At 52.5% G+C, this 13,846-nt stretch overlaps 1 protein-coding gene across 1 annotated transcript in view; it reads left to right on the forward strand.

The window, feature by feature from the left end:
• lrp1aa (low density lipoprotein receptor-related protein 1Aa) overlaps positions 1-13,846 on the forward strand; it is a gene marked incomplete in the record, with an annotated part of 97,697 nt that continues 83,851 nt past the window's right edge. The window contains 2 exon segments of the mRNA XM_030374376.1: positions 1-584; positions 12,451-12,573. Of these exon segments, the coding sequence (XP_030230236.1) occupies positions 488-584; positions 12,451-12,573 (220 nt within the window).

The raw sequence follows: 13,846 nt of genomic DNA on the forward strand, positions 1-13,846 counted from the left end.
CCTCCCAGTCTCCCAGTCTGAGAGGTGCAGAGGGGAGGAGAGCATCACTCTGTCAGTCGCACTCCTCTGACTCGCTGCGTGGCCGTGCGGGCAGAAGAACAGAAGACAGCCGGACGGATACTGCAGCAGACAGCAGATCTCTGTTTCCCATCCGCCGACCTGCAGCCTCTTAGGAGGGCAAGCTCGATGCTCGTTCTTTCTGGCGGACTACCCATGCATCCGAGGAGCCCCTAGCCGCCCGGGCTGGACAAGCCTCGGCGTTCGCCTGGAGAACCGGCCGTCCTCCGCCTCGGATCCGTACTCATAACTTGGCTCATTGCGCGCCTGGGAAAGCCAGCATCATCATCCTCCTCTTCATCAACACACAGAGCCCCGATAACCTGTGCGACAGCCGGGGGGCTTACGGTACCCGGGCTGAAGGTACTTGGGCTGAGGCACCCGGGGACGGTTCATGTGTCAGACCCCGTCTCTCTGAAAACAGGTTAAAATGTTGCGCACTACCGCCAACACGCTGGCGGCCGGGCTGCTGCTCCTGGGGCTCCTGGACAGCCTGGAGGTGATCCTTCCCACCCGGGCGATAGACGGTGAGTAGCGTTCCGTGCGGGGCTCAACTATGTCACGTCTGTTGGGTGTGCGGTTGAACCCACGGGCCTCGTTGCGGTGCAAGTTGCTACCTTACTGGGGGAGCACATCTTCCCAGACTTGGGGAGGCAGCGAGCCGGGGAGGGCTGACAGGACGGCCGGGTTCACGATACACCAGAACGTCACGGCACGGGGTCTGGTTATGGGGTCGCCCCCCACCCGCCCTCATTATTTTGAGGTTTTCATGATGTGGCAGATATGTCAAGGTATCACCCAGCCGTTAACAGTGCTGTCAGGGGGACATCTAATTAAGCGGTGTGAATCAGCACTCTGATTGGGCAGCAGTAGCCCCCCCCCCCCCCCACACACCCCCCAATGCAACACTGTCTACTGTCTACGCAGCAGTCAATAGACAGCTGGTCAAGGATTTTGAACTGTAGAATTTCAAATGCTATAGGCTACAGTTTGATTTTGTTTGTTTGTCAAATAGCGTAGTCCAACGCGGTGTAAACAACCGGAATGACAACATGACGGGTCACATCCCTCCCCCCTCCCATCAGCGGAACGTCAACAGGCGCTCTGAACTTATTAAGGTCTGCCGTCTGTGTGATGGAGACGTTAAATAATAGACTCCGAGATCGTTAGAACCCCAAACCCCCTTCCTTCCGGGACTATGGAACTACACCCACTCTGAACTCGTGAGTTCAGAACTTCTGGAAACGATTAAGCTTGAAAGCCATCGTTAGTTTTGTGTGGAGGGGCTGGCGGTCCGCCCACTGCTCCCCAATGAGCGCTCACTGTTGACAATGTGAAGGCTTGTTCAGAACAATCCAGAAGGAACCGTTCCAACTCTGTGGTTCTCTCCCTCTGACAAACAGCTTTGATGCGTCCGATGGTTGCAGGAAAATGCATGTTTTGAAAAAGAGATTTCACGTTCTTTCAAATCCGTTTGTTAGTTTATCAACAAGGGCAGAGATGTCACCCGACAACAGCCCCCGACTTCAATGGGACTGAACTGCTCTTTGTTCCTGACGCTGGACCTCCGCTCACAGGCTCAATCTGTTCCCAGCTCCGCTAATTGGGGTCACTTTGGAATAAAAGGGTTTTGATGAAAGAATTTGCATCATTCCAACCCGTGGAGGAGAGTTCAGTGTATAAAATAAACGGGTAATCCTCATCTCCTCCCCGCAGGCTCAGAGATCTGGGATTACTGGGTTCTGTGGAGTAAGAGGGGTTTCTACATGAATCAGTCAGTAAATGGTGAACTGGCTGGTTATATGAAGTAAGAGGGGGTTTCTACATGAAGCAGTGGGTAAATGGTGACCTTCCAAGTTCTATGGAGTAAAAGGGGTTTCTACATGAAGCAGTCAGTAAAGGCTGGCCTGAGTTCTATGGAGTAAGAGGGGTTTCTACATGAAGCAATCAGCAAATGGTGACCTGACTAGCGTTATCTGAACACTTCTATATCAAGTATCTCCGGCATTTTCCTGTATAGAAATAAAACAACAAGATATGATGCTTCTTATTTTTCACTCCATCAAATTTCTTGTTTAACGTCTGAAGTTATTGATTTTAAACATGATTGTTGAATGTTCCTCGCACTTTGTTTTACCACAAGGTTTGGTTCCCTTGCCTTATGGAGATAGCATTACTGTTGAGATAGCATTTGGTTTGCTATGCTGGGTCCGTCCCCATGGCAGGTTGGGTGAAGCACCTAAAGGGGTTCCTAGGTGTTGGTTCCTAGGTGTTGGTTACTAAGTGTTGGTTCCTTGGTTGTTGGTTCCTAGTGTTGGTTACTAGGTGTTGGTTCCTTGGTTGTTGGTTGCTAGACGTTGCCTCCCAGGAGTTAGTTCCTATGTTGTTGGTTCCTAGGTTCCTGGGTGTTGTTGATGTGGAGGAGGCATCGAAGTCACAGTCAAACCAACGCAGTTGGTTTCTCCCAGCGTTGAAAAGCGGGTGTATGATTGGTCGATGTCCCTGGGTAGAGCTCTAACCCCGCTCGTTTTCCATATCGTTAAGCATTGAACGCTCTATGATGCTGAGCGCATAAGTGCTCTTAAGAGCATCTAACGCTCCAAACACCCTGAAGTACACCTCCATTAACAGGACGACCAACGGAGCCTTCCAGAGGAAATCTCCTCCTCTCCAGTATTCATACACAATCATGATTCATAAATCATTTCTTAAAACAACATCCCACGTGAACAATCCTGTACTCTCCTGGAATCGTTGAAGCTGGAATACTTTCGGTTGATGTTTCCAGGAAGTGCTCAGAGAGTTTGTCATGGCTAGGTGCAAAGGTTCTCCTCTCAACACCTTATGCCATGGGTCCAGACAGTACCTCCAGCCAGGCTACATGGGGCTGGGGTGTTCAGCTGAGAGGGCTGAGATGCTTCATGAAGACCATGCTGATGCTCTTCATGACAGGCCGAGGATTAATCGTATTTGTTTTGTAATATCCTTTTATTGAGGACAGCCGGACAAAGAACTGGGACTTGGGTATATTTATATATTTTCTTCTGTGTGGTCCTAAACCTCATGGGCTTTTGTTTTGAAGTGACGGGTGGGACATTTTGATAGCTCAGCTTATTGGTACTAAGTTCTCCCAGAAGGTTTTCTCCCCCACTGAGGTTGTGCTCGTCATGTTCTCAAACAGTGATGTACTCCCCTATGTTCTCTTTAAGGAAATGACTGGTTGGATTTATGAGCACGACGGGCTGGGGAGGTTGCTGTCCTCCTCAGCCATAACTCCCCTGCAGGCTGACTGCTGCGTTCTTCGTTAAGAGGGTCTGCCTGCATTAGCCGTTCTCTGTATGTCTGTCTGGTATCAGTCCATAAGGTGTCCACGTCTGTGGCTCTGAATACTAAAGAGTGTACATCGTCCCTGTGTTTGTGCCTGGTGAGTTGAACTATGATCAGTGCACCAAGCAAAGCTCAGTATGTGTATCTCGACAGGTCATTAGACGCTTCCATACAGCATGGTGCTGACAGCCACACTGTGTTACCCTGGTTAGTAGGGCCGGTCCAACCAAAGAATGGGGAACTAGGAGGAGTTCATTCCACAGCACATTGAGTCACACTGAACTAAGCATCTCACCCTGGGCTTATGAAACGCCAGGAAGGGATTTCACAGACAATCTCCTGAATACTGTTGCCTTAGTCAGCAGCATTCTAAATCAGACTTGGCTGTCATTCACCGTTAAGTTTAGGTACAGTACGTCCCCAGATCATAACAATAGACCGCTCTCCTGGACCTGAGCAGCTCTCGTTGTTCGTCACTCTGCCGTTGGGTTTTAAATCTGTAGGAAGTGCAAACGGAGGTTCTCGTGGTCCCTGGTCTAGTCAGGAGCGCCTGAAATCCTCTGGGCGGTTGAAGAACGGTGAGATCCTTCAGAGCGCCTTCAGGTAGTGAGGGTCCCTGTGATGGTTTCAGGTAAGGTCCAGAGGTGTGTACTGGTCCTGCAATGATCTGACCCTGGTGCTGCTGGGTAACCAGGGGGTTGTACTGGGATATGGACTAGGTCCCAGACCCAGGTCCTGATACGTTATCAGAGGTCTGTACTGGTCCTGTACTGGGTTCTTAACCAGAGCTGTGTACTGGTCCTGCACTGGGATCCAGACCCAGGTCCTGCTGGCTAACCAGAGGTCTGTACTGGTCCTGTACTGGGAGCCAGGTGCTGAGTCACCAGTCTGTGACTCTAGTCAAGCATCATTTCCACTGCAATGTCAGCAGAGTTCCAAAACAGTCTCTGGCACGCAGTGCAAAAAAACATTATTTTAGTTATATTATATCTGGCGGAAAATGCCAGAGGGAGATTTGGCATTTGTTTCCCTATTAGAGCTGGTGTGTGTTTTTCCTTATTAAACATTGCCTTCGACCTCCATTACACACGTTTAAAGGGACTGGAGCCCCCCCAATCCCCCCCCCCCCCAAACCGCTCCCGTTCCGACACGGAAAAAACCAACCCCCCCCCCCCTAGCTCCTTATCTCCTCCCTGTCCCAGCAGAGCGAACGGGGGTCTCTCTGGGTGTTAATGGAGGTTGGTGTGGGCCCAGTGAGTGTGGCTGTGTCTGGTCTTGACAGCGGGGCCCTCGGCCCTCGGCCCTCGGCCCTCAGCCCTCGGCCCTCTGGCCCTCGGCCCTCGGCCCTCTGGCCCTCCAGCCCCAGCACAACCCCCGGCCCGCGGGGAACAGCTCCCAGACCCCACTCAGGAGCCGCTCGCTGACTCACGATCGTCGTTCGTTTGTTTGGCCTTGGGACTCATTTTTGAAGGAAGTTTAGGAGAATTGTTTTGAAACGACCTCTGACCCTCTCACGATGAGTTGATTTTTCTTTAGCTCTTGGATTTTTTTAACGCGGTGCATTTATTCAAATATCTCAGAGAGGACAGAGACAGAGCCATGATGGTGGGGATTACGTCATGTCAGACCCACATGCTGTGAGACCATGTTGGAGGTGTTTTCCTTCATGCTGCATCTCCTTCTTATGTCACGGGTTCACACACAGGGAGGGTGCTTGAATACGTGTTTGCGGTTGTGCTCAAGGCCAAGCATGGGTGGGGGCAATCGTCAGCCAACATCTTCATGGTCAAGGAGACTTTCCCCTCCGCTGAAAGCTTCTCAAACATTCCAACAACACAAAGCTTTGTGACGTCCTAGCGGGAGCGAGGGGAGCAGGAGAAGATCGGCGCTACCTTGAGACGCTAAGTGTGTGATAACGGCAGAGCGCTATCTCCCGTAGACTAAACAGGGCCTTTCTATCCCGGGAGCCAACGCCACGGCCCACCGAGGTATTTTGAAGCCCTCCGCTGGTCCCTGCCTCTCTGCGCTCTGTGCTCGGCGACCACACCTGTCTGGGGCTGTGATCTGCTGCCTCGCATTTTCCCCTCCCGGCCGCGTTTAATCCTGCTGCTACTTTCCTTTTCTGTTGTTGACTTGGATTAGGGAGGCTGTGTACTAGTTTCTCGTTTTTGTTTCTGGGTGTTTTCCGCCTCGCCGGGCATGTGATTCTAGTCCTCTGACGCCCAATCCAGACTGATCCGTCTGTTAATAGAGGAGGAAAGAGTTTCTTTCCACTTTAAACGTGGGCGGTTGCTGGTCCCATAGGCTGTGGAGTTGCGACTCAATCCTCTCCAGTTCTGAGGGGAAGTGAACTCGTCCTGTGAAGCTCAAGTTAATCGTCTCTATCCCAGTGCCGAGGCAGGAATATTGCCCTTTTTATTCAGAGAATTCCCGAGACTAAACTCGGACTAGAGATGTTTTTGAACGTGCGTAATGGTTCAAGAATAGATTCAACACATTATAGAAAACATTAATTATGGTGACTGAAGCACCAGTCACACGTCCTGAGAGGTGCTGTCACTTTGGAGCTGAGGTGAAGTCATGAACTCCTAGTGTTATGTGGTAGCCTGAACGACCAAGTATTGTGACGTACACACGATCACATAACCCACCACCACCGCCACCACCACCTCTCCTTACCGGTCGTGTGCTCTGTTCCCCCAGAGCCAGACCCAACCTGAGGTCTGAGGACATGTTTCTTCGCACCTCTGCTTATCATCAGCCTTTGTGGACGAGAGTTTGAGACCCGTCTGTCCTGTCTCCTTCTCCTGTCTGTCCTGTCTCCTTCTCCTGTCTGTCGTGTCTTCTACTCCTGTCTATCCTGTCTCCTTCTCCTGTCTGTCCTGTCTCCTGTCTGTCCTCTCTGCCCTGTCTGTCGTGTCTCCTGTCTCACCTGTCCGTCGTGTCTCCTTCTCCTGTCTGTCCTGTCTCCTGTCTCACCTGTCTGTCATGTGTTTCCTGTCTCTCTTGTCTGTCCTGACAACTCCCCCTGGTGTTTGAGTAGCAGCAGAGGTCCGGGCCCTGGGGGGTTCAGACAGTCTGGGTCTTGGGGGGTTCAGACGGTCTGGGTCCTGGGGGGTTCAGACAGTCTGGGTCTTGGGGGGTTCAGACGGTCTGGGTCCTAGGGGGTTCAGACGGTCTGGGTCCTAGGGGGTTCAGACGGTCTGGGTCCTGGAGGGTTCAGACGGTCTGGGTCCTAGGGGGTTCAGACGGTCTGGGTCCTAGGGGGTTCAGACGGTCTGGGTCCTGGGGGGTTCAGACGGTCTGGGTCCTGGGGGGTTCAGATGGTCTGGGTCCTAGGAGGTTCTGACGGTCTGGGTCCTGGGGGGTTCAGACGCTCTGGGTCCTACGGGGTTCAGACGCTCTGGGTCCTGGTCCTGGGGGGTTCAGACGGTCTGGGTCCTAGGGGGTTCAGACGGTCTGGGTCCTGGGGGGTTCAGACGGTCTGGGTCCTGGGGGGTTCAGACGCTCTGGGTCCTACGGGGTTCAGACGCTCTGGGTCCTGGTCCTGGGGGGTTCAGACGGTCTGGGTCCTAGGGGGTTCAGACGGTCTGGGTCCTGGGGGGTTCAGACGGTCTGGGTCCTGGGGGGTTCAGACGCTCTGGGTCCTACGGGGTTCAGACGCTCTGGGTCCTGGTCCTGGGGGGTTCAGACGGTCTGGGTCCTGGGGGGTTCAGACGGTCTGGGTCCTAGGGGGTTCAGACGGTCTGGGTCCGGGGGGGGGGGGGTTCAGACGGTCTGGGTACTACGGGGTTCAGACGGTCTGGGTCCTGGTCCTGGGGGGTTCAGACGGTCTGGGTCCTGGGGGGTTCAGACGGTCTGGGTCCTAGGGGGTTCAGACGGTCTGGGTCCTGGGGGGTTCAGACGGTCTGGGTCCTGGTCCTGGGGGGTTCAGACGGTCTGGGTCCTGGTCCTGGGGGGTTCAGACGGTTTGGGTCCTAGGGGGTTCAGACGGTCTGGGTCCGGGGGGGGGGGGGTTCAGACGGTCTGGGTCCTACGGGGTTCAGACGGTCTGGGTCCTGGTCCTGGGGGGTTCAGACGGTCTGGGTCCTGGTCCTGGGGGGTTCAGCTCTCAGTTGTTTTGGTGGAGCGTCGGGTTGAGTGTCCCTCCCTGAGTCACCGCTTGCCGCCCTGGCAGACCTCCAGAGTATTTATAGCCCCTCTGTGGGTGCTGGAGGAAACGGGCCGGTGGCTGGGGGGGGCAAGGCCCAGACAGGAGCTCCTCCGCTGGGACCGGCCCGCGGCCCGGAGCGGGGGAGCCAGGCCTGGACCCGCATTTATAACCCGGACCCAAATAGCCGTGACCCAGATGCGTCTCGGCCGCGGTGGCGGCGGCGGCGGCGGCGTCCGCCCTGGGTAAACACCGCGTCTCACGGACCGCATGTGTGACATTCCCCCGTCGCATCTCAGCGCGCTGCCCGCGCCCAGGCCTGCTCTCACATCCTGTCTCCTGGCTCCGGGGGCTGCTTTGTCCCCCTAGGCCGAGTACTAGGCGTCTCTCTCTCTCTGGCCCTTTGCTCCTGGGTCTCTCTCTCTTGTCCTGTGTGCTGGGTGTCTCTCTCTCTCTGGCCCTTTGCTCCTGGGTCTCTCTCTCTCTTGTCCTGTGTGCTGGGTGTCTCTCTCTCTCTCTCTGGCCTAGTCCTGGATCTCTCTACCCCCTGGTGCTATCTCCTGGTCTCTTTCTCTGGTCCTGTCTCCTTGGTCTCTCTCTCTCCCCCTGGTCCTGTCTCCTGGTCTCTCTCTCTGGTCCTGTCTCCTGGTCTCTCTCCCTAGTCCTGTCTCCTTGGTCTCTCTCTCTAGTCCGGTCTCCTGGGTCTCTCTCTCCCCCTGGCTCTCTCTCTTCCCTGGTCCTCTTTCTCCCCCCCTGGGTCTCTCTCCCCCTGGGTCTCTCTCCCCCTGGGTCTCTCTCCCCCGGGTCTCTCTCTCTCCCCTGGGTCTCTCTCTCTCTCTCTCTCCTGGGTCTGGGTCTCTCTCCCCCTGAGTCTGGTTCTCTCTCTCCCCCTGGGTCTCTCTCTCTCCTGGGTCTCTCTCCCCCGGGTCTCTCTCTCTCCCCTGGGTCTCTCTCTCTCTCCCCCCGAGTCTGGTTCTCTCTCTCCCCCTGGGTCTCTCTCACTTCTGGGTCTCTCTCCCCCTGGCTCTCTCTCTCTCCCCTGGGTCTCTCTCCCCTGGGTCTCTCTCTCCCCCTGGCAGGAAGGTGATTCAAGGTGAATCCAGTAATTCTGGCTCAGCTGCGGTCCGTTTGGTTTTGTAGCTCTCATCCCTTCCTTCTACCTAATCATCCACTGCCTGCTCCATCAGACCTGGCCTCGGTCCCTGCCCTCCCTAAGGGTCTTCAGCCCGTTTAGACTCATGTCATCAACATGCAGCTCGGGTGATCGCCACCCAGCTCAGGATGCTGACAGTCCTCGGGGATCGAACCCAGTACCTTTGGACTGGGAGTCGACACACACACACACACACACACACACACACACACACACACACACACACACACACACACACACACACACACACACACACACACACATCACTACATAATACATATATATATATATATATAATGATAATATAATAATAATATATAAAAATAATGGCTCTAACTTTCAATGAATTATTAAAGCATGAACATACCTGCTTCTCTTTTCTTTCTCCTTCTCTTCTGTGAAAGGAATGCGTATAAGCGAAGGATTTCAGGTTTAATCAAGCACAAGTAGGTTTAGCACTTAGAGAATATGAGAATGTTACCTTCCCTCGAATGAGTTGGAGATTAATGTTGATTTGACTTCTGCTCGCATTCCTTACCTGCTGGCAGAGAGGAAAGAATACAAACACCACCCTCTACCTTCACAGCCTGCCTCACATCAGGTGTTGTGACGTCACCAGGTGTTGTGAGATCATCAGTGGGGTATTCCACGAACGGAGGTTTAACAAACACAGAGTTAACGCTGAACTCTAGGTTGATTGACCCTGTGCCGACTAACCCAGAGTTTTCGGTTCCACAGCAGCGGTTATGCATTAGTTCAATCAACTCGGGGTTGGTTAACACAGGGTTGTGCGCGTCCACGCCAAACCTATAAAGACGTGATGTATGGATCATGGAAACCCTGATCGAAATGGCGAAACGGGCCGCTTATTTCAATGAAATGGAACTTCAGGTTCTCCTGGAGAGCTATGACGAGGAGAAGGACATTATCACAAGAAAAGGGAACGCTAAAGCCTCTGCAACCCGGAGAACCAAAGCCTGGCAGCGGATCGCTGACCGCGTAAATGTGTTAGTTACACGTCAAAAGCATGATCCTTAATATTTGAGCCTGAATCTATAAATCCCAGTTAAGCATTCTTAATGTTCCTACCACATAACCCTTTTCTTCTAAATAAATATGTACTCCGATGGCTCCCAAGCGTTCAGCGGATCAAGTAAAAATGAAGTATAAAAACATACAAGCTGGTATAAATTTAAATAAGCCATTTTTTTAAGCCAATCGTGAGAAGGCAGACAGTCTGCAGACTGGATCTGGCCCTCAAATTGTCTTGACCCCGGTGGAGGAGCTGTTAATAAACATAAATTCAGGGCGCCCTGGCATGGTACCTGGAGGCACCTCCTCAGAGAGTCAGGAGCCATGTGAGGGTACCCCACTGGCTGAATGTAGGTTTTTTAGTTTTCTTGTATTTTTGATTTTGTTTGCCTTCGAAGTAACACATGCAAACCGTGTGCGTGCCACAGCCTATATGTTCCAGATGTTGTTGTTTTTGGTAACTGGGTAGAAAACCTAAAAGTGACAATTCATCAACTTCACAGATCAAGATGGATTAGTGCTTTTAATGAAGCCGCCGGCTACGATCGAACATTCTCCAGTGGATGTAAGTCCATTAGGACTATTTTATACTTTATGTTGTAAGTGCCTCTCGGCATAGTACTCAGCCAATATTGCTCTTTGTATGATAGGAGGCCGATAAAAATCTTGGATGGGTCATCTGAAAGGACTGAGATGTGCTCAGCATCTCCAACATTATAGATAAAAATACCATTTGCAAAAAACTGAGGGCTACGCAAATAGTCTGGAGTGAACGGAGGCCAGGTCCTCGATTGGTAGTGTTGGCTTTGTAAGGCTGGTGAAGGCTATTTAAATATATTAAAGATTTGCGCGAGAATCTATATCCCTCCAGCAAAAAGTCATGCGATATGCCAAGATGTCAAGCCGTGGTCTTATTAATCGCTCCCGGTGGATTGCACGCATAATTTGCGCTCCGATATCAGCAGGCCTCTCATCAAAAGGGCTAGCCATTGTGAATACATTAAATCTGCGGTGAACGCGGGTTTAAATACCCAAAACCCGGTTATGTTTCAAACTTAAGCTGCGCAAAACCTGCTCCGACCAGCTAACAACTAACATACCGTGTTCATTTTGGAACGGAAAACCTAGGGTTACCGCAAACCCTGGGTTAACTTACCCGGTTACGTGATAAAACCGGCTTTGTGGAATACCCCACAGGTGTTGTGACGTCATCACGTCTAGTGACGTCGTCACGTGTAGTGATGTCGTCAGGTGTTATGGCGTCATCAGGTATTGTGACGTCAGGTGACATCGTGGTATGGAAGTGAACTGTAGGTGACCCAGTTTGGACCTAAGAACGGTTCCTTTTACATTTTGAGGGGACTTTATTGTCTTCCCACCTAGACTTCGGGGTTTTAGGGATCAAACTCATAACAATTGACTTATGATTTCCATCATGAAACATTTTTCTTCATCTTGTTCAACGGACAACATTACCGTTCCCAATCAAAAGCGATTTGTCATGGTCGAATGATGCCACTGGCCTCCCAGACAGAAGAGTTTTAACCACACTAATCATACCCCATCTAGAGTTGAGGAATCTCAGCCTCCAGACTCTTGGTCCTGTGTCTGCTCTGATATTTATGCTATTTTATAACCTCGGCACCATTGTCATAAAAAGTCCTTTTCCACGTATTCCACGACCACTCCGGATCTGGGACTTGGGTTGGGATGTATTCTTGACAGGGCAAACAACCTGTCCACCACGTCAACACAGTGTCCCCAAGGCCTCAAGATCAGTGTGTGTGTGTGTGTGTGTGTGTGTGTGTGTGTGTGTGTGTGTGTGTGTGTGTGTGTGTGTGTGTGTGTGTGTGTGTGTGTGTGTGTGTGTGTGTGTGTGTGTGTATATGAGAGTGTAACTCACATATGAGTTCATAGTGTTTGGGACCAGGACCCAGACCGTCTGAACCCCCTAGGACCCAGACCGTCTGAACCCCCTAGGACCCAGACCGTCTGAACCCCCTAGGACCCAGACCGTCTCAACCCCTTAGGACCCAGACCGTCTCAACCCCCCATGTGCTGGCTCTGAATACCTCACCCCTTGTTGGATTTGGGTCTCTCTCTAACCTTGCTGTGTTCCGGGCTCCAGAAGTAGGTGTCCCTTGATAGCCTGTAGACCCTGTTGCATCCCCAGCAGGGGTCTAGGGTCTCCCTGACCCAGGTACTGGGGTACTGATTCTGGGAGTCCATTCTCCGCCCGGTGGTGCCTGTAGACCATCCCCTGTGTCTCTGAGATTCTCCAGCTGTTGTGGTTGTGTGGATGGGTGGGTGGGTGACCCAGGATTCAAGAGGCCTTGTTCCCTGGTTCTGGGCCTGGCTGACCCCGGAGTCAAGACCCACCAGAACACAAGGCCTTTTTGGTGTCTTCGCTCTCTCTTGTTGGTGTCTTCTCTCTGTCTCGTCGGTGTCTTCTCTCTGTCTCGTCGGTGTCTTCTCTCTGTCTCGTTGGTGTCTTCTCTCTGTCTCGTTGGTGTCTTCTCTCTGTCTCGTTGGTGTCTTCTCTCTGTCTTGTTTGGGTCTTCTCTTTCTCCTTGGTGTCTTCTCTCTGTCTCGTTGGTGTCTTCTCTCTGTCTCGTTGGTGTCTCCTCTCTGTCTCGTTGGTGTCTTCTCTCTCTCCTGTTGGTGTCTTTTCCCTCTCTTGTACGGCATTCCCTTCCCCTCCCCTCACACCGTTCTGTCCTCTCTGCTGCAGCCCCGAAGACCTGCAGCTCCAAGCAGTTTGTGTGCCGCGACCAGGTGACCTGCATCTCCAAGGGCTGGCGCTGCGACGGGGAGAAGGACTGCCCCGACGGCTCGGACGAGGAGCCCGACGTCTGTGAGTCTCTCACACGCACACACACACACACGCACATACACGCACTGGCGAATACACGCAGATAAACACGCACGCACGCACGTACACAAACACATGCACTGGCACATGCACGCAGATAAACATGCACGCACGTACGCAAACATGTGCACATGCACACACACTGCTCTAACATAAACCCGTACGATAGTATCTACTATAAACCCACTTGTTGTAGTGTGTGTGTGTGTGTGTGTGTGTTTTAGTGTGTATGTGTGTGTGTATGTGTGTTGTAGAGTGTGCTGTAGTGTGTGTGTGTGTGTGTGTTGTAGTGTGCGTGCGTGTGTGTGTGAGTGTGTGTGTGTTTTAGTGTGTGTGTTTTGTAGTGTGTGTGTGTGTGTTGTAGAGTGTGCTGTAGTTCGTCTGTGTGTCATAGAGTATGTGTGTAGGTGTGTGTGTTGTAGTGTGTGTGTGTTATCGTGTGTGCACTGTGGTGTGTTGTAGTGTGTGTTTAATGCACCTCATGTGTGCGTTGAAAGGCTATTACCCGCGGCGTTTCGAGTTGATTGCCCTAATCTCCCCGCGGCTCACTTGTGCGGCGCGGGGGAACGCTGGCTGGCGTGACGGCGAAGATAACGATCAGACGCTCCGGGCGCCGCGGGCGAGACAACGATCACCACGGCGACGGAGCGACGCCTCGGTAGGCGCGGCTCGCCGTCTGTCGACCGACCGCCCCGCCGATGAGGGGATACGGCGGCGTCCGTCTTCGCGGTCTGGGTCGCGGCTCGGTTCGCTCCGTTCCTCGCTCTGCAGACAGAACGCCGCTCTGCTCCTGGAGCCCTGGGGAGCGGGAACACTACAGGGTTACTGAGCACTGTTAATGCAGATCATATCGCATGTCTGCGCTCAGCTCAGGCGACGCGAGATCTTTACGTCTTGGTGAACCCGAACACAAAGTTCTTTTTGCGGCAAATGCTTGTTTGTGTTCTGAGATAATGGGTGAAGAAACTCTCAGCTCTTTGAGGAACCTCTCCGATCCTTGAGGAACCTCTCGGCTCTTTGAAGAACCTGTCAGCTCTTTGAAGAACCGCTAAGATCTTTGAAGAACCTCTCGGCTCTTTGAAGAACCTGTCAGCTCCTTGAGGAACCTCTCGGCTCTTTAAAGAACCTGTCAGCTCTTTGAAGAACGGCTCAGATCTTTGAAGAACCTCTCAACTCTTTGAGGAATCTCTCAGCTATTTGAAGAACCATGGTCTTGGTGGCTCTGTGGCAATATTGTACTCTTTTGAACGGTCTT

Source organism: Gadus morhua, chromosome 13 (assembly GCF_902167405.1).
Source record: "Gadus morhua chromosome 13, gadMor3.0, whole genome shotgun sequence".
Taxonomy (NCBI): domain Eukaryota; kingdom Metazoa; phylum Chordata; class Actinopteri; order Gadiformes; family Gadidae; genus Gadus; species Gadus morhua.